Source organism: Podarcis cretensis, assembly GCF_951804945.1.
Source record: "Podarcis cretensis genome assembly, chromosome: 14".
Classification (NCBI taxonomy): Eukaryota; Metazoa; Chordata; class Lepidosauria; order Squamata; family Lacertidae; genus Podarcis; species Podarcis cretensis.
Genome location: NC_137183.1, coordinates 39273891 through 39301732, shown reverse-complemented (window position 1 = coordinate 39301732; position 27842 = coordinate 39273891). Strand labels below are relative to the sequence as shown.

At 43.8% G+C, this 27842-nt stretch overlaps 2 protein-coding genes across 2 annotated transcripts in view; one reads left to right on the top strand and one right to left on the bottom strand.

The window, feature by feature from the left end:
- TMEM204 (transmembrane protein 204) overlaps nucleotides 1–6589 on the bottom strand; it is a 34785-nt gene extending 28196 nt beyond the window's left edge. The window contains exon 1 of the mRNA XM_079952451.1: nucleotides 5443–6589. Within this exon, the coding sequence (XP_079808577.1) occupies nucleotides 5443–5722 (280 nt within the window). The 5' untranslated portion in view covers nucleotides 5723–6589. The remainder of the gene's footprint in view (nucleotides 1–5442) is intronic.
- IFT140 (intraflagellar transport 140) overlaps nucleotides 1–27842 on the top strand; it is a 93143-nt gene that overhangs the window by 63410 nt on the left and 1891 nt on the right. The window contains exons 19-29 of the mRNA XM_079952303.1: nucleotides 17569–17746; nucleotides 19474–19664; nucleotides 20165–20260; nucleotides 20843–20975; nucleotides 21144–21287; nucleotides 22422–22550; nucleotides 23849–24031; nucleotides 24994–25200; nucleotides 25794–26006; nucleotides 26085–26251; nucleotides 26794–26935. Coding sequence (XP_079808429.1) covers nucleotides 17569–17746; nucleotides 19474–19664; nucleotides 20165–20260; nucleotides 20843–20975; nucleotides 21144–21287; nucleotides 22422–22550; nucleotides 23849–24031; nucleotides 24994–25200; nucleotides 25794–26006; nucleotides 26085–26251; nucleotides 26794–26935 — 1783 coding nt within the window. The remainder of the gene's footprint in view (nucleotides 1–17568; nucleotides 17747–19473; nucleotides 19665–20164; nucleotides 20261–20842; nucleotides 20976–21143; nucleotides 21288–22421; nucleotides 22551–23848; nucleotides 24032–24993; nucleotides 25201–25793; nucleotides 26007–26084; nucleotides 26252–26793; nucleotides 26936–27842) is intronic.

Here is a 27842-nt window from a genome sequence, read left to right as displayed (position 1 = left end):
CGCCTATCCCTGAGGTAATCAGTGCTGATCATGGGGCCTGTTTGCTGGTGATCCCAGGGGCGGACTTTGGTTTTTCAAATTTCAGTGGCACCCTGTAGAAGGCCAAAATTTTGGACGTGCACCCCTCACCTTCTGTTCTGTTCAATTCACTATGTTATAGTTGCAGCGTCCTGCAACAACCCTAAGGCTTTGTGCCCAGTGCAGCAGAACTGGTCACGCTGCCCTAAATCCGCCTCTGCACTTTGATCCTCCCTACTCTCTGTAGTCTTTTAGACCTCTTATTAGCACCTCATTTTACTGCTTGTATAAACCAGGTTTTGCCTCTGTTGCTTCAAGTAGATTATACACTGGGCCAAATACACTGAATACCGTAGACTGTATTCTACATATGATCACACCACACATGTAAGAATTAGGTGCCTGAAAAGTAATGCTATATTGGCTCTCTTTTTAAAGGACTGTTACCTATGTAACTGTTTAAATTAATTAAACAACAACCATTTAGGCTTGATGAGACCTTACAAGACAAGTAGGAGCTTTTGGAGGCCTTCCAGTGATCAGAGGCAGTGGTGTATATTTCCTCCCTTGCCATGAGCTAAAAGAAGAGCTCTTTATCTTCCACTGTGAAAAGCAGAAGCAGAATAAATTAGTGGAAAGAAGCAGCTGTATGCAAATTTTGTGTACTCTATTTGAGCTCTGTGTGCTTCTTAAGAGTAGTACAGCTATATTAGAAACTTCTTTGTCATTCTCTTCCACAGTGGAACTGAAAGGTGCAAACACCTTGGACTAATTTGGGTTGCATTTTTTTGGAGTTTGCAGAATTTGGCTACCTTCTCACATAGTCCCCCCCCCCCTTCTCCTCTAGCACAGTGGCGGGGCTGGTCGCATCCTGGGGGCGTGGCACGTGTCCTGGGGGCGTGACAACCGCCTGCGGGGGCATGACACCCAGTGCGGGCGGGCTAGCAGCTGCGATGGCACCCTACTGGGATCACGCTGCCATGAGGGGTGCACTCCCCCCACTCCTCTTCCTCTGCCAGTGCTCTAGCATGAAATGGACATAGATCAGGTTAGAAGTCAGCTGTTCTGTTTCTATGTATCATATGAAACATGGTGTATTAGTTAACACTTGCTCTGTGTCAGTGTGTAAATCCATTGAACATTGGCTGTGTGCCAAAGCTTTTAGACTGATCTGGACTTTTTGTGCAGCATCTGCTTTTTGACACATAAGGCTTCTGAGAGTGCTGGGGTGGTGTCACTGCCAGATTTTCTTGTGCCACTCTGGTTTTCAGAGGCAAAAAATGTACCTTATGGTCCTCCCTTTTCATGCTTGTGCATTAAGATGCACAAGCTTAAATCTTAAGTTGGCTTAAGTTGAGCTGCTCAAGATTGATAGCTGCCACAGTATATTAAATTCTGTCCCATTAAAAAGGCAGTTAAAATAAGGAAAGGGGAAAGGAAGAATAGGGAATCTGTGGCCATCCATATACTATTGAACTGCAACTCTAGTCATCCCCGACTGTTGCCCAGTCTTGTTGGGTCTGATGGGAATTGTAGTCTTCTGGAGACCCAAGCTTCTCCTTCCATTTGGGGCTATATAATTTCCAAAAAATTGACTCAAAGTGCAGTGGGTGGCTACGATAGAAGTTTAGAAAATCATGCATACCTAGAACTTGTAGTTATCCAGTGAAATTGCTTGGCTCAGAACATGCAAAAAGAAGGGTCATTGCACAGCATTGATGTATGGAATTCACTGCCACAAAACATGGTGATGGCCATAACAGGGGATCAGTGAAATGCATGGAGATTTATTGACAATTGTTAGCTATGATAACTGCATGGAGCCCCACGTTCCAAGGCCACTTGCCAGTAAATGCTGGTTGCAGGAAAAACAACAGCATGAAAGGGTTATAACCCTCACATCCTTCTTGTGGGCTTCCCAGCGGCATTAGGTTTGCCACTTTGAGAAAGAGGATGTTGGGCTAGATTTAGTCTGATCTAGTAGGGTACCTCAGATGTTCTTAAAATCATGTTGTTCCCTATTTAGTCCAAGAGCACAAACCAACCAGTGTAGTTGGCTGAATGGCTGTTTGCAGATACGTTGTATGGCAAAGACACAGATGCCTCCCAAGACAATTACTGTGTTATACTTCAGAAGCAGTTTAACACAGGAGCTACAGCATATCTTTGTAGCAGCACAACCACAGATCTTTCTTCTATGGAATAACTTTTTGTTAGGTTCTTTATTAGGAATATTAAATGATACAAATAAATAGACCAAGTCTTCTCATGCCATTGGTATATCACAAAAATAGCATAATGAATTTGCAGTAATATCTACAACATATGGTGCATTACTGGAGGTTAGTGTGTAAGTTATTGGTTTGTGAATTGGTTTAAACAAAAACAAAAGGGATACAGGTTAGAACAGAATTAATAGGCAGATCTTTCTGAAGGAAGGCCTGGGTCAGGATTGGACAGCTTTGTTCAACACTGGAAACCACATCTGAAACAAATGTTACAGTAATGTATCTGTCGGTACCAGCATGAGTGCTAGAAAATATTCTTTCTTAGAAAAGTTAAATGCAGACTTCTCAGTATTCTAACAAGACCCTGTGATCAGGAGCAACAACAGCCACTCCTGACATGGACTGTGGACTTCTAAACTGATGGCATTTAACTGATTGGCTCTTGATGAAGTGTCAAGGGGAGTGTCTCTCTGTGAGCATCTCATATGATGTCTTCATCTTGGACTAAGATATAATCTCGGCCAGGAAAAATAAATAAGCAGCTGACTACAGGCAAAATTGTTGTAAGAATCTGCTGAGGGTGGGTTCCTCAGTCACAAGCAGGCTGAGATGTTGGGGTATCACCTCTTCAGAGGAGGCAAGAAGGGGAAAGAGGATATCCTAGAACAAGTCTCTGGAAGCTCTGGAACTGGTAGACTCTCATACCATTTGCATTTTTCCTCTGCCACTTCTGCAAACTGTGTCAGCATTAGAAACAAAGCATGTTTTATCCCTCCCCACCACCCCATCTTGTCTTAACCATTCAGTAAGATTTACATGAACAAAACAGAAATGGAACATGAGTCAGTTGCAGGGCTGCATGATTTAATTAATTCCACAATCACATCTCACCAGCAATTGCTTTTTTGGCACAGAACTCAACATCTTAAGAACAAGAGCTTTCTTTCTATCAGTAATTGCGGGGTGTGAGGGATTTTTGTCAGTATCATCGCTAGGGTGGGACAAACATCCTTCACATGCTGCTGTCCCAACTTAAGTTTCTAGTCTTCATGGCTTATTTGTGGGAAACATCTGGTCAAATTTCAAAAGCCAGGAGTGGGAAGGACTGGGCCAGATTTCCAGTACTCAGGGAGATGGAGAGAATGCAGTGTGCACAAAAAGCAAATGCATGCAGATTTGTATATTCTGATCACTTCATTCAGCTTTACCTGTAGCAGAATTTGAGTTATTTTGGATGCAGAGTTGTGAAAGGGAGGAATGCAGAGTACGCAAAATTTTGTTTCTCTCTCATAGCCTGCTTCACTGGACTTGCTTACTTTCCATTCACTGAATGCAATTCTTAGTGGCATCACTTTCTCAATAACACTTCTGGGTGGGTATAACTGGTTCAATTTGGGAGGGGACGTGTATGGCTTGTTTTTGTCCCACTTTTAAGCCCATTTTACATTTTGAGATGAATACTGACTCATATGAGTACCAATATGTGACAGCAATTGAATAAGAACTTAACTGACAAGAGCAAAATATGGGCAAATTGATTGTGTTATGTCAGATAAGACAGGAGTGGGGAACTTTTGGTCCTCCAGATGTTGCCAAACTACAACTCCCATCAGTGCTAGCAAGTGTGACCAGGGATGAGAGCTGTAGTTCAGAAACAACTGGAGGACCAAAAGTTCCCCACTCCTGCCTGAGATAAGGGCGTGTCCAGATGAACTGTTTATTGCAGGTTTATCCTGATTTGCTAGTACTAAGCTTACAAGGAGGTTTGGATATATCTGATCTTCACTGAACATTCATTCTGATTTCTTTGCGGGGAGTTATATGAAAATAAACATTCATCCTGATTGGCTTGTGAAGCATTTACACATCATCCTGTTAACCATTCTTTCATCTCACACTTTTCAGTGTATTTTCAAGTCATCTTCCGAACAGCAAAAAGGCAGTTTGCGCTAGGGCAACAGAACACTACAATCGCTTTCAATTGCACAAACCTAAATTTCCAGGTATGCGCAAAATACTGACAGCCTGGATGCACCTCAAGGAAGCTGAGTTACAGAGCGGCTTCGAAGAAGTGCATTTTCTCAAGCCATTCTGAATCCCCCTTCTGAGTTTGGAGAAGGCTATTTGAAAGAGGCTGTAGACACATGCTTTTCAAGCAGAAGATCCCAGGTGCTTTCCTTGACATTGCAAGTGAAAAGCGTCAAATGGCACAGTGGAGCTGAGTATATGGGGCAGAGGGGGCTTCAGCCCCCTCAATATTTGGGAGCATGGCACTCAGCCCCAGTATCTAGTTCGTATGGTGCATTTTAATTGGTCATATATTCCTGCCACCATCTCTGAATGCTTACTGTCCCTCTCCACACCTAGCAAAGTATTGCCACCTAGTGAGCTGGAAATCACACAACAAAGGGTAAAACCACGCATGACACTAAGTCATGTGTAGTTTTTCTCTTTACTTTTTTAAAAATAAAATAAAATAAGGTACAACCAGGGAGGCTGTAATCTGCAACCTGAGACCTGGGCACAGGATGGGGCTGCTTAACCCTTTCCCTTACATCAGGCTTCTGACTAAAATTGCTTTCCCATCCCTCTTAGCTTCCTCAACAGGTGAAAATGTATGCCACTTTGGCAGGAAGTCTTCAGTCTTTTTTTCCGGCATTGCTAAGGCCTTATTTCTAACTCAAGGTTGGGTGCAGGGCCTGCAGGTCTGCATTTTTTCCTTGCCTCTGTGCTATAATTTTACCTATGCCATTTCTTCATTGTATACCAGCAGGGTCTAGATGAAGCATTTAACAGCAAAGACACAAATGAGAGCTTCTCATCCCATTGGAGTTGTACCTGTCCACAAAGGTGCACACTTTGGCCTGGTTTCAGACTTGAGTTTGACTTCTATGGTGTCTCAAAACTTCCAGTTTGCACCTCCTGCTAGAGACCAGGTGTGCAATTGTCATGACCCTAACTTGCTTTCTATTTCCCGCTCTCTTCTATTTTCTTACTTACTGGGGCTCAGACTCAAGAGGTGCTGGAAATCCACAGCCTCTCTTAGGTGTGCAGCAGCCCTTTTCTGGTTGAGCCGTGAGATGCTTCAAAGTGCTTCAAAGTCAGGTCTTCCCATGTGTCAAGTGCCGACACCTGACTCGAGAGGTGCTCTCTACATAACACAAGATAGACAGTGATGACGAAAATCAAGACTTACGTTTGACAGTGCTACGAGATTCCTGGAACCCAGCTGGCTCCGAACCCCAGCCCAAGGATTCACATTCACGCTCTGCCCCTTGCCCATGCCTGGCACCTGTGCCTGCACCTCCTCTTCCCTTCTCTGCCAGCCAGCACATCTTCCACAGCCCCACACTGCGCTTTCGCCCATCCTCCAAGGTCTGATACACCCAGTTGGGGGTAAAGGCAGCGGCGTTGTTGAGAATAAGTGAGACCAGAGCTACCAACACAGCTGTGGCTACCAGCTTCTGGACAGTCATATCTGACTGTCATCAACCGCTGGCAGCCTCTCTTTGTAGAAGATCCAAGAGTCCCGATCAGCTGCAGTACATTTAATTGGGGCTGCAGATGGGAGGCCGGCGCAGGATGAAGTTATGAATGGCTAGAGAACATCACCATTCATTCTCAAAGTCAGCTCCTGGGGGGTTTCTGACTGCACAAAGAGCGACTAGGCAGAGAGGGGCAATCCATATAACGAGCAGAAGCGAGGCTTCCAGAGTTCTGTCTTCCCAAGCGGTGCCTTATCCACCTTCCTGCACTTTGAGCAGAGCCAAGCTGGTGAAGAGCTGAAAGATGAGGTGCATTCTTTCTGGAACCAACTTGCGAAATGTTGATGTAGGAAGTGCTACTTCTTGGACAGTCGAGGCTAAAATGCCTGCAAACGGTGCCGGGTGCCTCAACCTTCTGGAACACAGCTGTGAGAGGAGACTAAGATCTGCATAGGAGTTAGGCAGCAAGAGCTCTTAAATCGTTTCACAGCTGCCCCAAACTCAGAGCATCCCACAGACGCAGTAGAAATTCATTCTTAACACCAAGAGAAATTCTGAGAGAAAATTCAACACTTATTCCCCGAGGAGCCCTGGAAAGCTGGTGTATTCCAAGGAAATCTGTTCTGCTGCCCCTGTTCTTCTGCGAATGTCAGGGCTGTGTGAGGTAGAAGCAGGATAGCAGAACCTCTGCTGCAAGGAAGTTTTTTCCTCCTATCTCTCAATGGAGAGGAAATGGTTGTTTTTGTGGCTGTTTTTGGTGAGCCTCAGGGCGTAGCCGGCTGCAACAAACAGAGCCACTGCCACAGCAGTCAGATGTGAACAGGATGTGTTTCCTGAAAGGAAAAAGACTAAGGGAGACTTCTAAAGTTCCAATTTCTCTCTCTCTCCCCTGCCCTTCCCCCATAAGCCTCCCCCCTCATTCCAGTATTCTCCTCCCTCTCTCTTCCTTTCCTTCCCAGAAAAATGTAACCAGTTCAGTGATATTGTGTTAGTAGGATTAGTTTTACAGGTCCTTTTATGTGCCAGATTCAGCTGTTGGGGCTTGAGCCAATTATGAAACCCGACTGGGAAAATCAAGGCTTTTCAGGGACTAGAGTTATCTGGGCCTCTTCCCAAGCAAAATTAAAAATCAAACTCTCAGATCCTGGCAATGAAAGCAAGAAGTTTGGAGATTTTTTTATTTTTAAAAAAATTGCTTACTGACAGGAAAAATAACCAAAAGTATGTGAGGGGAAATTGTCACTTGGGAGTTTCTCTTGCCAAATTTAGCATCGCATCATGCTGATGTGCACTTTATGAGAGTAATTCCATTTGCAGGACAAAAATTGGTCATGTTGATGAGTGCTAAGGACAGTCAAGCAACTCTTTCTCCATTGTGTGTGTGTGTGTGTGTGTGTGTGTGTGTGTGTGTGTGTGTGTTACTACAGCTCTCGCCTTTATTTGCAAAAGCTAATTTTACTTTAAAATATGCCTTTCACATAAAAAATTGAAAACCGCTAATGACCTGAAAGTATTCAATCAAAATAAATCTATAGTAAAAAGCAGTAAAATGCTTGTAAAAACAGACAGCGGATGTAAAAAGAACAAAAGCAGAAATGTATATGAATAATATCAAACAGTGGCAGAAGTATCCTGTAAAAAACACACACCTGGCAATTGGAGCAATAAATAAATAAAGGTGCAACTTGTGCTCCTCATTCATATATCTCTATACACAGTTCCTAATATAGTGGTAACACTAAATCAGTGGTGCACAATCTGTTGCCCTCCAGATACTGCTGGACTCCAACTCCCTTCGTCCCCAGCCAGCATGGCTTAATCTTTAGAGATGATGGCATTCATCAGTCTCAAGGGACAATGGAGTACACTTACAGGGGTGAAATCAAAATGCTGCCTTAGCAGCACCGAAGTGAACTTCTTGGAGTGCAAGCCTAGGCAGTGTGTATGGAGGTTCCCAGGCTGCCCAGGCAACAATACCCACTTCTTGGCATCTCTCATGTGGTCCAGAGGAAAGTATAGCAATGCATTTGACACCAGCTGGGCTGCAGGAGTTGACGGAAGGATGTGTACAAGGCACCATCCAACTGTCTTAGGGACTCAACTCTGGATTTATGTAGGGTTTACTCCTTAGCCTTCTCTTCTCCTGAAGATATCCCTCAAGGCAGCGGAATCAAAGTGTTTCTTCCAGATGGGCTACCTTCCCAGTTGATAAGCCCCATCTGCCCCTAACTTTCCTCTATAGCACATGCAGTAATCACCTTCTTTACCATTGGGCACAATGTTGGTCTTGTCTGCTCAATTTACCAGAGCCTGTTTTCACATGCAGGGAAAGTTCTTAATTTACCAAGGGTTTGAGATCCGTGGGAGATCTGGAGCAATATCTGGAGGGTCACAGACCTGCCTCCCCCACCCCCCACCGAACTACAAGAATGTTAAAATAAGAATAGCAGGTAACTGTAGCTTGAAATCAGTATGTTTTGCTTTTTTAAGTTTTTGAATATTCAAGGTTGTAGCTATCTCAGTTATGCTCAGAGTAGGCCTACTGAAATTAATTAAACTAAGTTAGGTAAAGGTAAAGGTACCCCTGCCCGTACGGGCCAGTCTTGACAGACTCTGGGGTTGTGCGCCCATCTCACTTAAGAGGCCAGGGGCCAGCGCTGTCCAGAGACACTTCCGGGTCACGTGGCCAGCGTGACATCGCTGCTCTGGCGAGCCAGAGCCGCACACGGAAACGCCGTTTACCTTCCCGCTGGTAAGCGGTCCCTATTTATCTACTTGCACCCGGAGGTGCTTTCGAACTGCTAGGTTGGCAGGCGCTGGGACCGAGCAGCGGGAGCGCACCCCGCCGCAGGGATTCGAACCGCCGACCTTTCGATCGGCAAGCCCTAGGCGCTGAGGCTTTAACCCACAGCGCCACCTGCGTCCCTAAACTAAGTTAGGTATTCCCATTAATTTCAATAGTAGGGCTAGCATTGGATACAACCCTCTGTGTCTTTCTTCCTTTTTTGCATAATTTTTGTGTTAGTTGTATCCTTCACTAAATCCAAACATGTGTGATGATTACATCTTTTTAAGCCCAAGTTGCAGATGTTCTTGGCTTTCTTTGGGAAACAACACATGCTTATATCCATCTTTTTCTTTTATAAAAAATAATCATACATATGTAGGACGGTAGAATGGACTGGGAAGGGGGTGATGTCTGCGCAACAGAAGGGGACGCAGGTGGTGCTGTGGGTAAAACCTCAGTGCCTAGGACTTGCTGATCGTAAGGTCGGCGGTTCGAATCCCCGCGGCGGGGTGAGCTCCCGTCGTTCGGTCCCAGCTCCTGCCCACCTAGCAGTTTGAAAGCACCCCTAAGTGCAAGTAGATAAATAGGTACCGCTTTATAGCGGGAAGATAAATGGCGTTTCTGTGTGCAGCACTGGTGCTGGCTCGCCAGTTGCAGCTTCGTCACGCTGGCCACGTGACCTGGAAGTGTCTTCGGATGGCGCCGGCTCCCTGCCTCTTGAGCAAGATGAGCGCGCAACCCTAGAGTCGGTCACGACTGGCCCATACGGGCAGGGGTACCTTTACCTTTACTGCGCAACAGAACTGAATTGGTTTAACTGTCATTTGTTTCATCAGCAAATTCTGCCTCGTTTGGGATCTCTAACAGAGATCTGCACCCACACCAAACTACAGCTATGAGGATTCTCTGCAGGATGTAATGATAGCTAAAACCAATATAACTTGGTATCTGCTTTGCTTTTGTTCCTGCAATGCTAAAATACATGGGTGAACAGCAAATAAACCGATTATAAAACCTGGCTTTTTCCAAATGCACAACCTAAGGGATTTATTACCTGTTATTATAGGTATCGTGCAGAAACTTCACCCTGTTAAGTTGACTGAAGCCAGTGTATGGCAGGAGCTTGGTGACATGCGCCAGAAATGGAAGTAAGCTGTACAGTGGCCCTTCCATATAATTTCCAGCTGTCATTTGTGTGCTTGAAGCAAACCGTAGAGGAACCCAGAGCGGAAGGTGTTTCTGGGGACTTGGGCATCCTTCTGTTTCTACTTCTGAAAGTGGAAGCGGGAGGGAGAAGTATGAGCCAGCTGGGAATAGTGCTTTGCCCTCTTCCTGGCCCCGGCCTAGGGTGTGTTTTTTTAACTCAGGAAATCTTGAGGTCCATTTCAGCTATATAGTTCTTCAATATGGCTCCCATCCTGATGGAGACCTGACAGGATGATACTTTTCCTTCTCTAGTTCCTGTCTCCTCCTGGGGAGGGAAGCAGGTGGGGCTGGGTAGAGGGGACAAAGTTGTTTGTACTGTTCCACATTAGGGTTCTTCACATTTAGTGTTGTGTTGCTGCTTTTTTCCAGTGAGAACGCTGAAATTAGTCATCAGGCATTTACGTATACTGTGGTTTTCCTGGGGTTTGTGGAGTTGTTTGCAGCTGTCACCCAGACAAAGCCAGCCCATCACATGCTCCTATTGCATGGAGAATCAGTATTTTATTACCATTCAAGTCACTAACCCAGCTTGCTGGTAAATGGCAGTCCTTGGCTTCCTACTTCTATCAGTGTGGCTGAGTGGTAGCTCAGTTACATCACTGTCAGGCATGTCACACACACAGCCCTTTACCCCTATCATTTTTTAATCCCCCATCAGTTACCAGTTGTCTCTCCCCCACAGTTTAATATTACGTTCTTCTGTGCTAATCTGTTGGAGCATATTTATCCTGCAAAAGATAAATTTTCTCCTTCCCCCACCCGCAGCAAAGCTATCCCCATTTATTTTAATTCAATGGGAAGTGACTTTCACAGTGTTAACATGGCATTGCTGCCTTCTGTTGAGTAGGTGTCTTTCTCCTGCAAGGTCCATAACAAGAAGGGCTGTAGCTCAGTGGTATATCTGGGTGGACCAATGGCCTGACTTGGCATAAGGCAACTGCATATGTTCCGTTGGACAGTTGAAGATTTATTGATTTTAAGAAAGGATGCTCAATCATAGCCCTTGCAAAATTAGGTCATATTCTTTAGTTCCCACATCTAGCGGTGAAGTTGATTGTCTATTTTTACATACTTTGTTTTTGTGACTTGTATATGTCACTAAGGTACTGCAGTGTTCTCAGTTTTAGATAACTTTTTAGCCTTATGAGAGCTGCTGTTCCACAAGGTAATTCAGGATGCCCCTTTTTCAGTCTTTAGTCCATTTGCCATTCTAAAAAGCATCTCAATCACATCAGTGAAAGATTTTGTGAACAAGGTGCAATATATCCTATACTTCTAGGTAGGAATGTAAGAAGGCATCATTTTCCATTCCACCCTTTGTTTTTTACATGCAGCACTGTTTCCATTCCACTGCAGTTCATTTTCCTCCAAAAGCCATATTATTTGTCATGCTGTTTGCTATGGCAAAACTTCTGTAATTTAGTTAATTAATGACATAGATTATGTTGCCATTATGTTATTCCACCCCATCCATTTCAATGCAAAGGAAACACAGTTTAAATAGGGGAAAACATAATCAATTATGTATCATTTGTGGGCTAAAAGCCGCAACCGTAGCAATACTGGCTGTGTTTGCTGGTTTAATTTTCATTCTGGACATGGGACAAATAATCAAACATCATCAATTTTCACTTCAGTTTCTGTTTTCAGCAGAATTGTCCCACATCACTTCTTCTAGTTGATGCTCTGTCCTTTTGATTTGAATGAATGAAATACAAATAAAGTGGGGGGGGGGGAGGAGCAAATGACAAGAAAACATCCGAGTCTGGAATTGTTATAATTAAATGTATAATTTCATAACACTTTTAAAATGAATGCTTTGCTTTTATCCTCACAACTCTATGAAGCGGGCAGCTTGCACTCCCATTTTACAGGTGGAAAACTGAGGATGTGCCCCTTTAAATGCGGGGAGAAATATTGTAACCCATCACTTCTCCCCTTGCTGCATCTGGTCTTTGTTAGGACCTCTTGCTCTAGCTGATGAAGTGCAGATGTGAGGTAGCATTCCAAAGATAAACTCAGGAAATTCTCAGAGTCTGCTGTGGGGGGCTGAGTTGGTTGTTATTTGACTTTTGCTCTGTTTTGTTTGGGGTGCTGAGCTTAATATTCAGCAGGAAAAGAAGCGGCCTTTGATAGACTGCACTGACAAAAACAGCAGCCTTCAAGAGGGAGATTCCATGAGATATTTTTAAAGATAATAGGTCTGTGCCTTCTGTCCATTAACATTCCTTCTAATTCCTTTAGGTTGCCATCTTAATTGCATTTTCTGAAGAGCAGAGATGCTTAAGGATCAGTCTGCATTTTTAGTGAACCAACCTGATTTACACTTCCCTGGATGAATGCAGAGACTGCAATTCAATTATCCTTTGAATTTTGCAATACACGTTTTGATTCAAAATGGTGTCTGGCACCCAAACATCAAAGATGACCCTGGCCCCAACCTTGGGAACCCTCATGCCTAGTTTGGCAATGATATCTCGAGTGGCGGTCAAAGCAATGTCAAAAAACAGACAAAGTCATGCCAAAGTGATGTTTTGTTCTGCCAGCTTGATTCAAAATTCCATCTGGTGTCAGGGATGGCAGGGCTCTGAGGTGTGTGTGGCAGAGGCAGGGGGCTCTGAGACTGATCCAGGAGAAGGGATCAGCAATTTATGGGGTTTTGTGCCTCCCATGAGGCAGGAGCCGTGGCTGAAGGAGGGGAAGAGGCCAAGCAGTTGGAGACAGGGAAGGAGGTGCAGGACATGCCAGGAGCAGACTGTTCCTGAGATGACTGGGCCAGTAGAATCCCCTCCATCCTCTCTGCCACTGTCTCCAAGGACCAGGAGGGGCTTGAAGAGGCAGACAGCAACAACTTCTGTGTAGGAGAAGTTGCAGGTTACTTGCATGCACTCCATCAGGCAAGGGTACTTAACTTTAGGTGGAGGCATGGTCACACTGTTGCTGCAGCAGTCCAGCTTGAAGCCAGGGGCACCAACTTGCCCCCCACATTGAGGGGGCGCTGTCATGTGATGCGCCCCAGCATGCACCATGCAGAGGCAGGACGCGCGAAGGGCTCTGTGCTTCCACAGCCTAGCCACAGCCAGGGAGCTGAGCTGCGGCTGGGATGAGCAAGCATGGAGATCGCCCTCCACGCTCGTCCAAGCCACCTCCTGGCTTCTGGGCTGCCGGGCAGAGGCTGGGGCTGGGACATGTGGAGGGTCCCCACCAGCAGCAGGGGGTGGTGCTGCAAAAAAAACTGGGGGGAGCTGAAGCCCCCTGTGTCACCACTGCTCGGAGCACAAGCCTGGGGAGGGGATGCTGTAAGGAGGTGTGTGTTAATCTGAATTTATGATATGGTTTATCTCTGTAGATCATTGCATAGGATTGACATAACTTCCATATAACATGAGACCCTCCATGATTAGTTTCGGTGACTTTGGAAAAAGACTAATCCCAGCCCCCTGCTGAAAGGCATTTGGTCATATTCTGAGTTCACCCACATCTGACTTAAAAGATATAACACACGCAAATTTATTGCTAAGTACAGAATACTCAGCTCCTCAGAATGATCCATCCACACAATGCTAAGGTGATGTAAAGGCAGAGGTGCCTTGGTTCAGATAATTGCTTGCTATCAAAGTCTTTCACCCACTTGTTAAGCAAATAGGATGGCCAGCTTTAGCCATTTTTCACTAAGATGGGCAAGGTGAGAATGAAGCAGGAAATTCCAGAAATAAGTATAGAAATTGTAAGAATCACTCATTTCACAGCCCACCCCCCTTACTGGTATGCCTTGGCAAAAATGTATTTTAAAAACCTAAATTCAAGGGTTAGGTAGCTCTCACATTTCCAACAGGACAGCACTTAACCCAGAGCTCCCTCCCCTAAGACTCTTTAAGGACAGGCATACTTTCTTTCCCCACCTCCCTCTTTCTAGTGTAGGTTTATGGCAAGATTCTCATGCCATGCTTCCATAGGCCTTTCCAATAGTTCGGGAATCTTCTACTGTTTCATCCAAGTGTGTATGTATTGTAATTTGCTACCTGCTTAGACTGTAACTTTGCTGTCCAAACAGCAGTTTTATATATTCTAGCCCTCCTTTTTTATATAATAAACCAAGTTTTATTTGTTTCTCTGTGTGAGAGTTTCTTGTGGGCATAAGATTAAGGGTTAACGCACAACCATAACAAGTACAGTGCTACCTCGGGTTAAGTACTTAATTCGTTCCAGAGGTCCGTTCTTAACCTGAAACTGTTCTTAACCTGAAGCACCACTTTAGCTAATGGGGCCTCCTGCTGCTGCCGCGCTGCCGGAGCACGATTTCTGTTTTTTTGTTTTTTTTTTTTAATAATTTTTATTAACAGTTTTGTTTAAAATTACAATGCCAATAAACAATACAATATAACATCTCTTGACATGGTTCTCTTCACTTCTTTGGACTCCCTCACATCTCCCGCTCCTGCGTTCCTGTTTATAAAAAATTTTCCAGCAAATTTATCCCCTTATTTCTATTCTTATTATCTACTTTTCCAATGTTATATCTCTGATTTTAACTATCCTTTATTCAAATCTTAAAGAATTTAAATATAACCTACAACTTCAAAATTTTTTAATCCTTTCTTAAATTTAGCTTATCTTCGTAATTCACTTCATCTAGCTTAATGGTGCCAAGTTGTTTATACTCTCGCATCCTTCTTAACATTCATACAATTTACAATATTTTTGTAGATAAATCTTGAATTTCTTCCAGTCTTCTTCCACCGTCTCTTCTCCCAGGTCTCGGATTCTGCCAGTCATCTCTGCCAGTTCCATATAGTCTATCAGTTGCATCTGCCATTCTTCCAGTGTGGGTAGATCTTGAGTTTTCCAACGCCTAGCGACAAGTATCCTTGCTGCTGTTGTTGCGTACATAAAAAATGTTCGGTCCTTCTTTAACACGTTCTGGCCAACAATACCCAAAAGGAAGGCCTCTGGTTTCTTAGGGAAGGTATACTTAAATACCTTTTTCAGCTCATTATATATCATTTCCCAGAAAGCCTTCACTCTAGGGCAAGTCCACCAAAGGTGAAAGAATGTTCCTTCATTTTCTTTACATTTCCAACATTTGTTATCAGACAAGTGGTATATTTTTGCAAGTTTGACTGGGGTCATGTACCATCTATATATCATTTTCATAACATTTTCTTTCAAAGCATTACATGCAGTAAAATTCATCCCAGTAGTCCACAACCTCTTCCAGTCCTCAAACATAATGTTATATCCAATGTCTTATGCCCACTTTATCATAGCCGATTTAACCGTTTCATCTTGTGTATTCCACTTCAACAGCAAGTTATACATTTTTGAAAGTACCTTAGTCTTAGGCTCTAACAGTTCCGTTTCTAGCTTCGATTTTTCCACCTGGAATCCTAACTTTTTATCAAGTTTAAAAACTTCTTTAATCTGAGCGTAGTGTAACCAATCTCACACTTTGTCTTTCATTTTCTCCTGACTCTGCAATTTCCAATTATCTCCATCTTTTTCTAATATTTCCCAATACTTCGGCCATTTGGCCTCCATATTGAGTCTTTTCCGGGCCTTAGCTTCCAATGGTGAAAGCCACCTTGGAGTTTTGTTTTCCAATAAGTCTTTGTATTTTGTCCAGACATTAAACACTGCTTTTCTGACAATATGGTTCTTGAAAGTCTTATTGATCTTAACCTTGTCATACCATAAATATGCATGCCAACCAAAAGCATTATTAAAACCTTCCAAATCTAATACATCAGTGTCTTCGAGAAGCAGCCAATCTTTTAGCCAGCAGAAAGCTGCGGCTTCATAGTACAACCTTAAGTCTGGCAGGGCAAAGCCCCCTCTTTCTTTCGCATCAGTTAATATCTTAAACTTAATTCTGGGCTTTTTGCCCTGCCAGACAAATTTAGAAATATCTCTCTGCCACTTCCGAAAGCACTCTGTTTTGTCCACAATTTGCAAAGTTTGAAACAAGAACAGCATTTTTGGCAATACATTCATCTTTATAGCAGCGATTCAGCCTAACAAGGAAAGTTTCAATCTTGTCCAGCTTTCTAGGTCTCTCTTAATTTCTGACCAACATTTCTCATAGTTGTCCTTAAATAAACTCAGATTTTTTGCTGTTATATTTACCCCTAGGTATTTTACTTTTTTAACCACATTTAACTCTCTCTTTCTGAAACCTTTCTGACTCTATAACTGTCAATTTTTTTTCTAATACCTTAGTTTTTTGCTTATTTAATTTAAATCCCGCCACCCGGCCAAATTCTTGAATCAATTGTAATACTCTTTTCGTACTAGATTCTGGCTCCTGTAATGTCAAAACCAAATCATCTGCAAAAGCTTTAAGTTTGTACTGTTTCGCTCCGACCCATATTCCTTCAACCAACCGGTCTCCTCTAATCATGTTCAAGAGCACCTCCAGGACAGAAATAAATAACAAAGGGGAGATAGGGCAGCCTTGACGTGTTCCTTTTTCAATTTTAAACTCTTCTGTCACCACATTGTTAACTATCAGTTTAGCCTTTTGTTCTGAATAGATTGCATCTATCCCATTTTCAAATCCCCGTCCCACTCCCATCCCTTCCAAGTTTTTCTTCATGAATTTCCAAGAGATATTATCAAAGGCCTTCTCCGCATCTATGAAAATTAACACAGCTTTTGTATTAATATTTGTTTGCAGAAGTTCCAAAATGTCAATAATGTTCCTTGTATTAGCAAACAAATGTCTGCCTGGGAGAAAGCCTGCCTGGTCCTTATGAATTACTTCATTTAGGACTTTTTAAAATCTGCTTGCTAAAATGTCTGCGAAAATTTTGTAATCCACATTTAGAAGGGAGATGGGACGATAGTACTTAAGTTGTGTCTTTTCAGTTTCTGATTTAGGTATCAATGTGATGAAGGCCTCTTTCCACAATTCCGGCGCCTTCTTCCCTTCCAAAATTTCATTGCCTACCTCCATCAGTGGTTGTATCAGATAGTCTTTCAATGTCTTATAGTACTTGGAGGTAAGCCCATCGGGCCCTGGGGATTTGCCCAATTGCATGTTCTGAATGGCTTGTTCAATCTCTTGTCGTGTTATTTTACAATTCAGGATTGATCTGTTGTCTTGTGACAATTTTGGTAATCCGTTCTTTATCAAAAATTGTTCTATCTCAACCTCATCTTGCGGCCCTTGAGTGTACAGTTGTTTGAAATATCTCTGGAAACACTTTCTAATGTCCATAGGGTTCTGTATGTTTCTTCCTTCAATCTCTAAATTTGTAACTGTATTCATTTTTTGTCTCTTCTTCAACTGCCATGCTAGCAGTTTCCCACATTTATTCGCCGATTCAAATGTTCTCTGTTTCATTAGTTTAACTTTCCACTCTATTTCCTGGTTTATCAATTTGGAATATTGCGCTTGATAAAGTTTAATTTCTCTCAGAATCGGCTGTGACTTCGGTTTTGTCCTTAATTTCTTCTCACATTCTTTGATTTTCTCCAAAATTCTGTCTTTTTTCTCATTTTGTGCCCTTTTCTGAAGCGTATGTAACCTGAGGTACCACTGTACATGTCATAACTCCAACAAAAGATCCTATACCTCTCAGCGGTGTGTATATACATGTACATACATGCTGTCGGTGCACATGTAAGTTCAGGTTCACATATTGTAGCAGTGCCAGCTACTTAGTCACCAGAAACCTCTCTGTGCCTCAACTGAGCAGCTTCAACAATAGGCCTGGGCGATACATTGATAAATCACTCAGGACTGGTATGCGGGCATGTTCAGCTGCTCCGGTGTCTTCCCAAGATTGGTTCCTCCTTTGCAAAATACAACTCTCACCATGTCACCCCTTCTTGTTTCCTGCAGTGAATCCGTCTGGGAGAACATGGCCCGCATGTGTGTGAAGACACAAAGGCTGGATGTTGCCAGAGTTTGCCTGGGGAATATGGGCCATGCTAGAGGAGCCAAGGCACTGCGGGAGGCTGAGCAAGAGCCAGAGCTGGAAGCCAGGGTAGCCATGTTGGCAATTCAGCTGGGTATGCTGGTAGGTCAGGTGTCTTTTTTCAAAGCAACCCTCTTTCATTTCATATTAAGCCATTTGGAGAGCATGAACGGTTCCCAAATTGTGTCGGAGCAGGGAAAAAAACAGGCACTTTGAAAAGATGACTAAAGACACTTCCAGACTGCCACTATTTTGGGGCAGGATTCTGTGTCATTCTGGGAAACTCAGGCTGCGCAGTTAAAGCAGATTGGGACCTCTTTCACCCGCTTTGCTTTCCCCAGACCTTCCGCTGGCATGCAGCCCTCGGATAATTGGTCAACAGCAAATGTGACCGTCCAGCTTAAAATCCATTAGCCACCCCTTGTTTAATACCAAAAGTAAACTTTAAACTTGCCTTTGGAAGAGAAGCTCTATTTGACAGCTGAGAGCAAATGCTGCCCACTCTCTTCCTCCACATTTGCTATGTCCTGTCTATATTGCTTTGATCTTTGTCTGATAACTTCACCCACACCCACCCAAATTCATGAGCCAACATCTAAGGCTGGGTAGGTTTCACACTTTGCTAAAAGTCCAAGGTCTGCTCTAGAGTGGCAGCATTTCCCAAGCTTCCATTTATTTCTACTGGGGCATTGCTTCAGAGATTGCCAAGACTTTTTCAGCCTGTTGGACTGGAGCATGCGGAGGCCGCCTCCCTCACCAAGTGACCTAGAGGTCGGATTGCTTAGCGTTTTCCTTATTTTTATTTAAACATCCTGTCTCAGTCATAATGCTTCTATTCTGGGCTTTGTGGGCTCAATTAGTTCTTCAAATTCCTCTTTTAATTAACCCTTGCTACTACTCAATATTGGAAGTGCGTTGTTGCCTGTCTCAAAGTTGCACATTATTGTTCTTATTTTTTATGTATACATTTAGTCCAATCTTCTTAGGGCAGCATTGCAAAATTCTCTCATTATTTCTAGCTTTAACACAATTTGAAAAAATAGGTCATTTCCATTACCCTCCAACTGAATCACAAGGAATACATTTGTTGTACACCAGAGAGCAATCTGAAGCGTGACAAACTCCTTTCCTCTGCCTGGGCCTGGACAGCCCAACTGGAAAATGAAAATGGCAAAAATGTGATCAGTATTTTTGCTCTCTCAACCTGCCCGCAGTTCATGAGAAACACAATATAAAAATTATTAGTAATTTACAAGTGGCATCTCACTTGTTCAGCTGCATTATAGATTTTTTTGGGGGGTTGGGGTTGGCTAGTTGAGTACTTTTCATCACTTATGGTGTGGGTACGATATCATATTTATTTATTTGAAACTTTACTTCCTTTCATTTTTCTAAATATCAGGGGAGTTCACAATGCTCAGAATTGCAACATTGTCATTCCCATTTTTTAACTTAGAAATTCAAAAAAGACACATAACTAAATGTATTATTTTATACTAAACACTTTGGATAATGATTAGTGGACTTATTGTTCCTTATTACTTACATTTTTATTGGCCAAATACTCATTTACTTCTTTTATCACCCACATTAGTTTGCTTTTCATCAGATAATTATTATATTGTTTGCGCAATGCACTTTTTGCTTTTGTCGTTCTGCATCATTCACCTCTCGCGTATCCAGATTTTGTTTAATTGATTTCTCATTGTTGCATTTTTGTCTTTCGTATTCCCGTTTTCTTTTTTGTACAAAGTATATGCGCATGCATATAAAAATTGCATAATTTCCAAAGCACTCTTCATTCTTTAGCTGTCTGATCTCCATTCCAGGAAGATGCTGAGCAACTGTATAAGCAGTGCAAGCGCTATGACCTTTTGAACAAGTTCTACCAGGCCTCAGATCAGTGGGACAAAGCCATAGAAGTAGCCGAGGTTCACGACCGCGTCCACCTGCGCACCACCTACTACAGTTATGCAAAGCACCTGGAAGCCATAGCCGAGCGCAATCTTGCACTGACCTAGTAAGTATTAATTTGAGTCCCAATCCAAAGTTGTATCCAACTCTGTGCACAGAGGGCTCAGCTCACACAACAGGACTTCCCATTCTTCTCTTCTCCTTGCACCCCCCCCCCCATAAAAAAAACCCCTGCTCTGGAGGATACCTCAAATCCTCTTAAGACAATTTTGAGGATGCACGATGGTGCTCCAGGGAAGAGGAATGGAGGGGGAAATGACTCTGTTGGATGCAACCTCCAGTCCTATGGGTGTCTGCAAAGGATTGGTGTTAGAGCAGTCCGAGCTACATCAGCATCCTATTCCTAGTCGTGATACGGTTTTGTTGGCATATGAACACCTAGCAGCGAACTTTTTCAGTTAATACACCTGTTTCATGTTCTTGCCATCGACCCAGTGTTGATATGTGGATATAAGTAGGACAGTGCATAGCAGTGCCACTTTCCCAGTCCTGTGCCCCTATCTAGGCCCTGAAAACCTAATGAAAACATGCTGTTTCCCTGCACAGCTATGAGAAGTCAGAGACACACAAGTTTGAGGTTCCTCGAATGCTTTCAGAAGATCTACAGGCCTTGGAGTCTTACGTCAACAAGATGAAAGATAAGTGAGTGTTTGTGTGATCCCTCCATGCCAGACTGAATTCTGCTCCAGCTGCCAGTTGCCCTGTGACTGCAGTAGAGAGGGCAAGATCATTCTGGTCTTATTTGCTGGCCAGACAAAGATCTTCTGGTAGTTCTGCCATCTCCTTCCCGGCCTGCTGTAAAATGAATATAAATCATAGAATTGTAGAGTTGGAAGAAAACTCGGGGGTCATTTAGTCCAACCCCATGTAATGCAGGAATCTCAGCTAAAGCATCCATGACAGATGGCCATCCAGCCTCTGCTTAAAAACCTCCAATGATTTCTCATGCCACATGAGATGCCAGTAGCTTCTGTTTCAGAGGCTGTGATCATAAGTCACTTGTACTTGGTCAGCCTTATTGCACTGGCGTTCTAGAGTGGCAATATCTTGGGTGAAGCATCCTCGGGGCTCTTTTTCAGATTCTGACATCTCCGCCCCGTCTTGTCCCTCACATCTAGATTGTGCACCCTCTGTGCAGAAGCCATAGCACTTGTTTTGTTGCAAAACAAAAGTAGGGCACACTGTTTAATCAATTAATTGAGTCATCCTTTCTCCGTTTTCTAGAGGCTTGTGGAAGTGGTGGGCCCAGTATCTGGAAGGTCAGGCAGACATGGATGCGGCTTTAAAATACTACGAACTGGCTCAGGATTATTTTTCCATGGTCCGTATTCACTGTTTCCTGGGTAACACCCAGAAGGTAAGCTTGAACCGCTTCACTATTGCATCTAGAAAGGAAAGGCAGTATATACGTTCTTTCAGTGCTATTAAGCTTCCTTTCTGTGAGTTCTCCAGCACTGGCAGCCATTTGATGCTTTAACCTGGGCAGTAAGTATAATGGTTTTTCTTCTCCCTCCTTTCATTTCAGGCAGCGGAAATAGCAAATGCAACAGGGAACTGGGCAGCTTCATATCACGTCGCCCGTCATTATGAGAGCAATGATGACATCAGCCAGGCTGTGCACTTCTACACCAGAGCACAAGCATTTAACAATGCTATTCGGTTGTGCAAGGTACATGCAGCATTCACACACCATCACAAGTTTCCAAATGAAACCGTAGAGAGCCCTTTGACTCACAGTGGTGGCGATAATGGGAAAAGCCAGCCACAAGGGCCAAAAAACGCATGCAGATTCTCAGGTACAAATCCCTGCTAGTTGTTATTGTCCCTGTGTTGTGGATGCTATTCAGCACATTCAACCTGAGGATTCTAGAGAGAAGTCATGGAAATGTGATGTCATCAACATTCTTCCATACTTTTTTGATTAAAGTTATCAGTAGTGCCAGCAGGCCAGAGAATCGTCTTTTTCCAAGTTTGAGGTTTGTGTAGTGAACAAAGGCAATTTTCCGGCAGTGGAGGTACAACCTGGAAGGAAGATGTATGTGTCCTTTACACCAAAAGGGTTACAAGGGTGCTTTGTCTCCTTGCGAATGAATTCCATCTGCATGAGCTAAAACTGATAGAGCTGCTGCTATTATTTCCTGGGTCTGATCTGAAGGCACTTGCTTGAAGCTGAACAGTCCTGGGGCAAGTCAGTGCCTAGAAAGGAGACCACCCGGGAACCTCTGTGAGTTCCTTTCACAGAATAAAGCTAGCAATGGAATGAATAAATATTATTTAAAATTTCTTAACTGCCTGGCTCTTTAGAACTCCGAATACATGGAAATTAAGATAGTAAACAAGCAATTTAATTGTTCAGTTCAAAGGAATTGCATTACATTGGGAACTATGAGATGCTTTGGTTTCTGGTTTTTATATTGTATTCTCAGTTTTATCTGTGGACATTAGCAATGGAACCCAGAGAAGGGAGGTTCTAGAGAAGAGTCATAACCGGCTGCCTAAGGTGAAGGGCAAGATGGCACCTCCCCACAGTTACATTGCCAGAAGCCAGCTGGCACAGCAGTTGAATCTTACTTCAGCACTGGTGATAGGATAGCATCCTTCATCATGCCAGACATTATAAAGTCAGATTAAGGGACCCAGGAGAGGCCAAGTGGCAACATTTGGCAATGGCTGGAAACTCTGGGAGAACAGCTAGGCACTGTTGCTGCTGCCATTCCTCAGCATCAGCTGCCTAAGGCGGTTGCCTCAGTGTGCCTCGTGGGAGGTCCAACCATGACTAATACAGTAAATATTTTTGGAGTAGGAGAACAATCTGGATGACCAGCTGATGAACCTGGCTCTCCTCAGCTCACCAGAAGACATGATAGAAGCAGCCCGCTATTACGAAGGGAAGGGGGAGCAAATGGACAGGGCAGTGATGCTGTATCACAAGGTAAGCCCTTCTGTCTCTGTGGGAAGTCCCTTTCTCAAATCAAATGAATACTACTGTGGGAGGCATAATTCTTTCCTGGTGGCTGATCGGCAGGCTTCTGTACTGCAGTGGCTGTGTGGACTTGTCCTTGCGCATTTTTAAGTGGGCCTTGAAAACATATGTTTTCATATATATGAGTGTGTAGCTTTGTGGTGCTGTTTTTATTCCAATTATATGCTGTTTTCATAGTCGCACTGTGTGATGATGGCTGTTTTAAAACTGTTGTTCTTGTTCATTAAATTTGTGTACTGCACTTCAAGATCACAGGCAGTTCACATCATAAAAATACAAAATGAGAACACAAAATAAGTAATAGAACAAAAACAAACCAATAATTTCCCTACCACAAACATGTTTAAAAGGTTGAGGACAGTTAACAAAGACACATTTTCCTTGTGCCTCTCCCAACAGAGGACATCATACCAAAGCAGTTTTATGTGTCAAAACTGGGCCTGAACCCTGATTGCAATGGATCTAGACAATCAATTTCCTGCAAGAGCACCTGGCTCTGGTCTGCAACCATCCACTCAAGAACCTTGCTGAAGGAGGGGAGATTAGCAACTGGCTGGTAGTTACTTAGATTTTCCAAATCCAGGGATGGATTCTTGAGGAGTGGTTTTATTACTGCTTCCTTCAAGCAGACAGGCACCACCCCATCTCACAGGGAGGCAATAATAGAGGCATACCTAGCAGTTGCCATGACCAGTCCAAGCACCTTGTCTTTATATTGTTGTATGCTCGGTATGCATATATTTATGTTTACCACGCTGTGAAGAAATCTTTCTGAAAAGTGGATTATAAAGAATAACAAAAATCTGGAAGCTAATTTGGGAATGAAAATAAATTCCCCATCCGGAATATTGGGTCCAGCAAGCTTCCCAGTTCAGCTCCGTATCCCTGGAAGCTCTGAGCTGGCCTAGCAGAATAATGCAGTGGTCCTGAGTCCATGTGAGAAAGGGATAAATCAAGTCCAAAAGACAGATCGGTTCTTATCTCTAGAAGCGTTTATTTACAAGTCATAAATCAGTCTCTCCATCGGAGTTTTCCTGCATTCTCCGTGCTTCCAAAAGCACACAGACACAGCCTGTCTGTTTAGCTGTGTCTCTCAGCGTCTCTCGGTAGAACTGAAAGTAACTCTCACAGACAAAGCCTGTGACCTACGGCCCTGCTTCCGGCCCCTCCCAGATGCAGGGCACCACGGAGTTTTAACCCTGTCTGTTCCAAACTCCACAGCTAAAACCTCATGTCTCCTTTGACAGGCAGGACACTTATCCAAGGCTCTGGAGCTAGCCTTTGCCACAGAGCAGTTTGGAGCCCTGCAGCTCATTGCTGACGATTTGGATGAGAAGTCGGACCCAGCCCTGCTGGCTCGTTGCTCTGACTTCTTCATTGAACATGCCCAGTATGAAAAGGCAGTTGAACTCTTGCTAGCTGCCAAAAAGGTAACCTGTATATATGACATTTCATTCAGCAAATGACAACCTTGTCCTCTATGCCTTCAGTTCTTGACCTTGCAATCCGTAAACCACTATTTTTAGGAAACATTCTCAAAATCTCCTCTGGACTAAAGCTTTGCATGGTCTTTGGACAAAACTTTATTTGGCAAGCAGAATGGTTCAAGTATAATAGGATTTGGGGAGGGCAGATTAGAAATTTCTTGGGATCATAAATTGATAGCTACCCTTTTAAGCCTTGAATCCTATCACAATAACACAGAACAGAATCACTTTGAATGCCTTGTGTAGCTGGGCAGAGGAAATAATTTGTCTTCCACTTTCTTAGGGAAGAGATTGAGGACCCAAAAGGTGTCCAAAAAGTGCCAGGTGAAAACTCATAATTGTTGAGTAAACCTCTGAACACCCCTTCAGATTGCAAGTTGCCTAGAACAGTGCTATTCAACTTTGGTTCCCCAGATATTGCTGGACTGCAGCTCCCATCATCCCTGACTGGCTGGGAGAATCCAACAATGTCAGAGGACCCAAAGTTGATGACCTCTGATATCATGATACAGGATAGTCTACAGTGCCCATTTTGTGGCTAAAACAGTTTATCTGACTCCCATCTCCCTCCCTCTCTCCACTCCCCGCCCCCCCCCCCCCCCCCGGGCATTGAGCCTTGGTGCATTCCTATCATGTTTCTTTTTGGCCCTAACACCCTGAAGCTTGTAATGGCTTGGCTTTGGTTACTCTTTCAGTGATGTCTTATTTTCTATTGTGTTGCTAGGAATCACCTTTGAAGCACTGCTCATTCCCAAAAAAAGAGCTCCGCCTCAGAGTTAGAAAGTGCTCTTCAAAAGATGCTCTCATCCTAGGGCTTGGGCTTGGCAAGTTGTATTGTCCTCCTTCCCTCCCTCTCCGCCTCCCCTCACCTTGCAAGATCTTACTCTCTTTGTCCTCTCTTGCAGTACCACGATGCTCTCCAGCTTTGTCTGACACAGAATCTGACCATCACCGAGGAGATGGCTGAGAAGATGACCATTTCAAAGGACTCCAAAGAGGTCCCAGAGGACTTGCGACGGGAACTTCTGGAGCAAATTGCCGATTGCTGCATGCGGCAGGGCAATTACCACATGGCCACTAAGAAGTACACGCAGTCAGGGAACAAGCTGAAGGCAAGTTGTGCTGCACTGCTGTGGCTGCTGGCAGGAGCTGATGCTAGTAAAAAGTTTCTGGAAGTCTGAGCACTGGTGGCCAAGGGCACCTTTTATTAACTCTGTCTGGTAAAGGTACCAGAGAAGGACCTAGGAAGATCCCTTTGGGAAGCCCACAAACTGGGCAAGAAGGAAAGAGAGGCCTGTTGTTCTCCAGCAAATGTTACTACTTCTGAACCTGGAGCTTGGACAACCTCTCCTCCCTGTCGCCCAAGCTTTTTTGTTTTTTGTAATGTACAGTATAATGCAGAATGTTGCAGTTTGTCACTTTAGGAATGAGGTGGCAGGAACATATTACTCCCAGTCCTTGATCTTCTGCACTTGCTTACTGTTAGCTTATCTTGATTTAAGGTGCTAGTTATCACTGATAAAAACCCTATGTACTGATTGTCTTTAGCCTAAGAGTATGGGGATGGGTATTTTTTGTGGGGTCCTAAACTTTGGACTGAAACATGCAATTCTGCAGGTCTTTCTTTCCTAGCTCTGCCTGGTTTGCTGCTGCTGTTTGCCACAGACCAATGCAAGCCTCACCAACTCTGCCCCTTCATTTGCAGGCAATGAGAGCCCTGCTCAAATCAGGAGACACAGAGAAGATTGTGTTCTTTGCTGGTGTCTCCAGACAGAGAGAGATTTACATCATGGCTGCCAACTATCTCCAGTCCCTGGATTGGCGCAAGGACCCGGAGATTATGAAGAACATCATCAGCTTTTACACCAAAGGGAGGGCTCTTGACCTCTTAGCTGGTTTCTACGATGCTTGTGCTCAGGTGCGTAGGTGTTCCTCAGATACAGAGCTTGGGTTGCGCAAGAGAAAGTGAAATTCATCCCATTTACTTTCTCTGCAGGTGGAGGTGGATGAGTACCAGAACTATGAGAAGGCACTGGGAGCCCTAACCGAGGCGTACAAATGCTTGTCAAAGGCGAAGACACGCAGCCCCGTTGAGCAGGAGAGCAAACTTGCACTCCTCCACAGCAAGATGGCCCTGGTGAAGAGATTCATTCAGGCCCGGAGGTGAGAGGAAACAGCTAAGACTTCTGTGCATTGGGGATGCTGCACAATCTTTGTCAAAAGCATCCTGAACTTCTGCAGTTCAGGGGGCTCAATAGGAAAGAGGGTGTGAATGATAAGCTGGACACTCACTAGACTCTTGGGATGGGTCCCCCTCCCACTATGTCTGCTTCAGGCTGGCTTTGCGATTGACACAGCAGCCAGCCAATCGGAACTGTACACAACCCTGCTCTTATTCCTGGTGAAGAACAGAAGGGTGGGGGCAGAGTCTTGGCAGTGTATGATGAAAACTCTGGTGTCTGTGAGTGGGGATGGAAACTTGTGTGCTTCTTGGCACTTCAACTTGCCTGCAATCTATGTTTTCTGCTCCTTCCTTAGTCCCTTCTAAAATATTCCAGGAGAAAGGAAATACTACTGCTTGGAGCATGCATGTATTTAGATTTCTATACCTGATAGGCAACAAACAGTTTTTCCATTAAGAGGCAAATGATGGAACAAAAGCTTTTCTCCCATAGCGCTTAGTGTCTGATGTTTCCCCTTCCTAGGCTTTATTCAGAGGATCCCAAGGAGGCAGTAAGGCAGTGTGAGCTACTCCTGGGTGAGCCAGACATTGACAGTGCCATCCGCCTGGGAGATGTTCTCGGCTTCCTGGTAGAACACCACCTACAGGTCCAAGAATTCCAGATGGTGAGTGGTCTAGGCTCTTTCAAGGGTCTTTCAAAAGGACAAGCCTCCTTGATAAGAAATGGGCAGACCCATTCAAAATGTTCAGCACCACACATAATGTTGTTCTCGTGAGATTGTATCACCACAGATAATATGTGGTGATACAATTTTGCATGGAAAAGAAGGACAGAAGCATAATTGAATTCTTTCTTGCATCTATTTTTAGAATTCCCTACACACAGAGAGCTAGAATGTCGGGGAGCAGCCCTTCCCTGAAGTATTAGTTTTCTACCTGTGAGAATGGGGAATATTCAGGCATGCAGATCTTCCACTTACTCCAGTGATTCTTTTAGGAATGTGTAGGTCAGCTCTCAGAAGCACAAATGAAAAATAACTCACTAGAAGTGTAATGTCTAAACCAGTCCTGAATAAGATTATTATATAGTTGGATGGCAGGAGGTGGCAGTTCCAAATATAATTTATAAACATTATCGTCAGGGGATCTTTCTTTGCTCTTACCAACACCTGGTGTGCAGGGAGGAAGGGGGGAGCCACAGACAAGCAGAGGAAACAATTGTGTTGAACCATCTGGAGATGCAATGATTCATTTGCTAAGAGCAGGAAGTGTCAACATGACCTAGTGTAAAATAGGGAAGGCAGAATTACTGGCTGTGGGCAAAAGGAACTGCTGCTCTGGAACAGCCAGGTGCTCTCTAGTCACATGGAATTCAAGCAAAAAAAAAAGACACTGCCTGGCAGCAAATCTGTTCTGCAGGCAGATCTCGCCGACTATTAGCCATCTAATGCCAGGTTTCCCAACTAGTATTGCTGACAGTTCTGTAACATCTACCTATACACTGTAACATCTTTAAAAAGTCTGTCTCTTGGCTTCCAGCCCCTTAATGCAGGTTCTAGCTATATGAACATG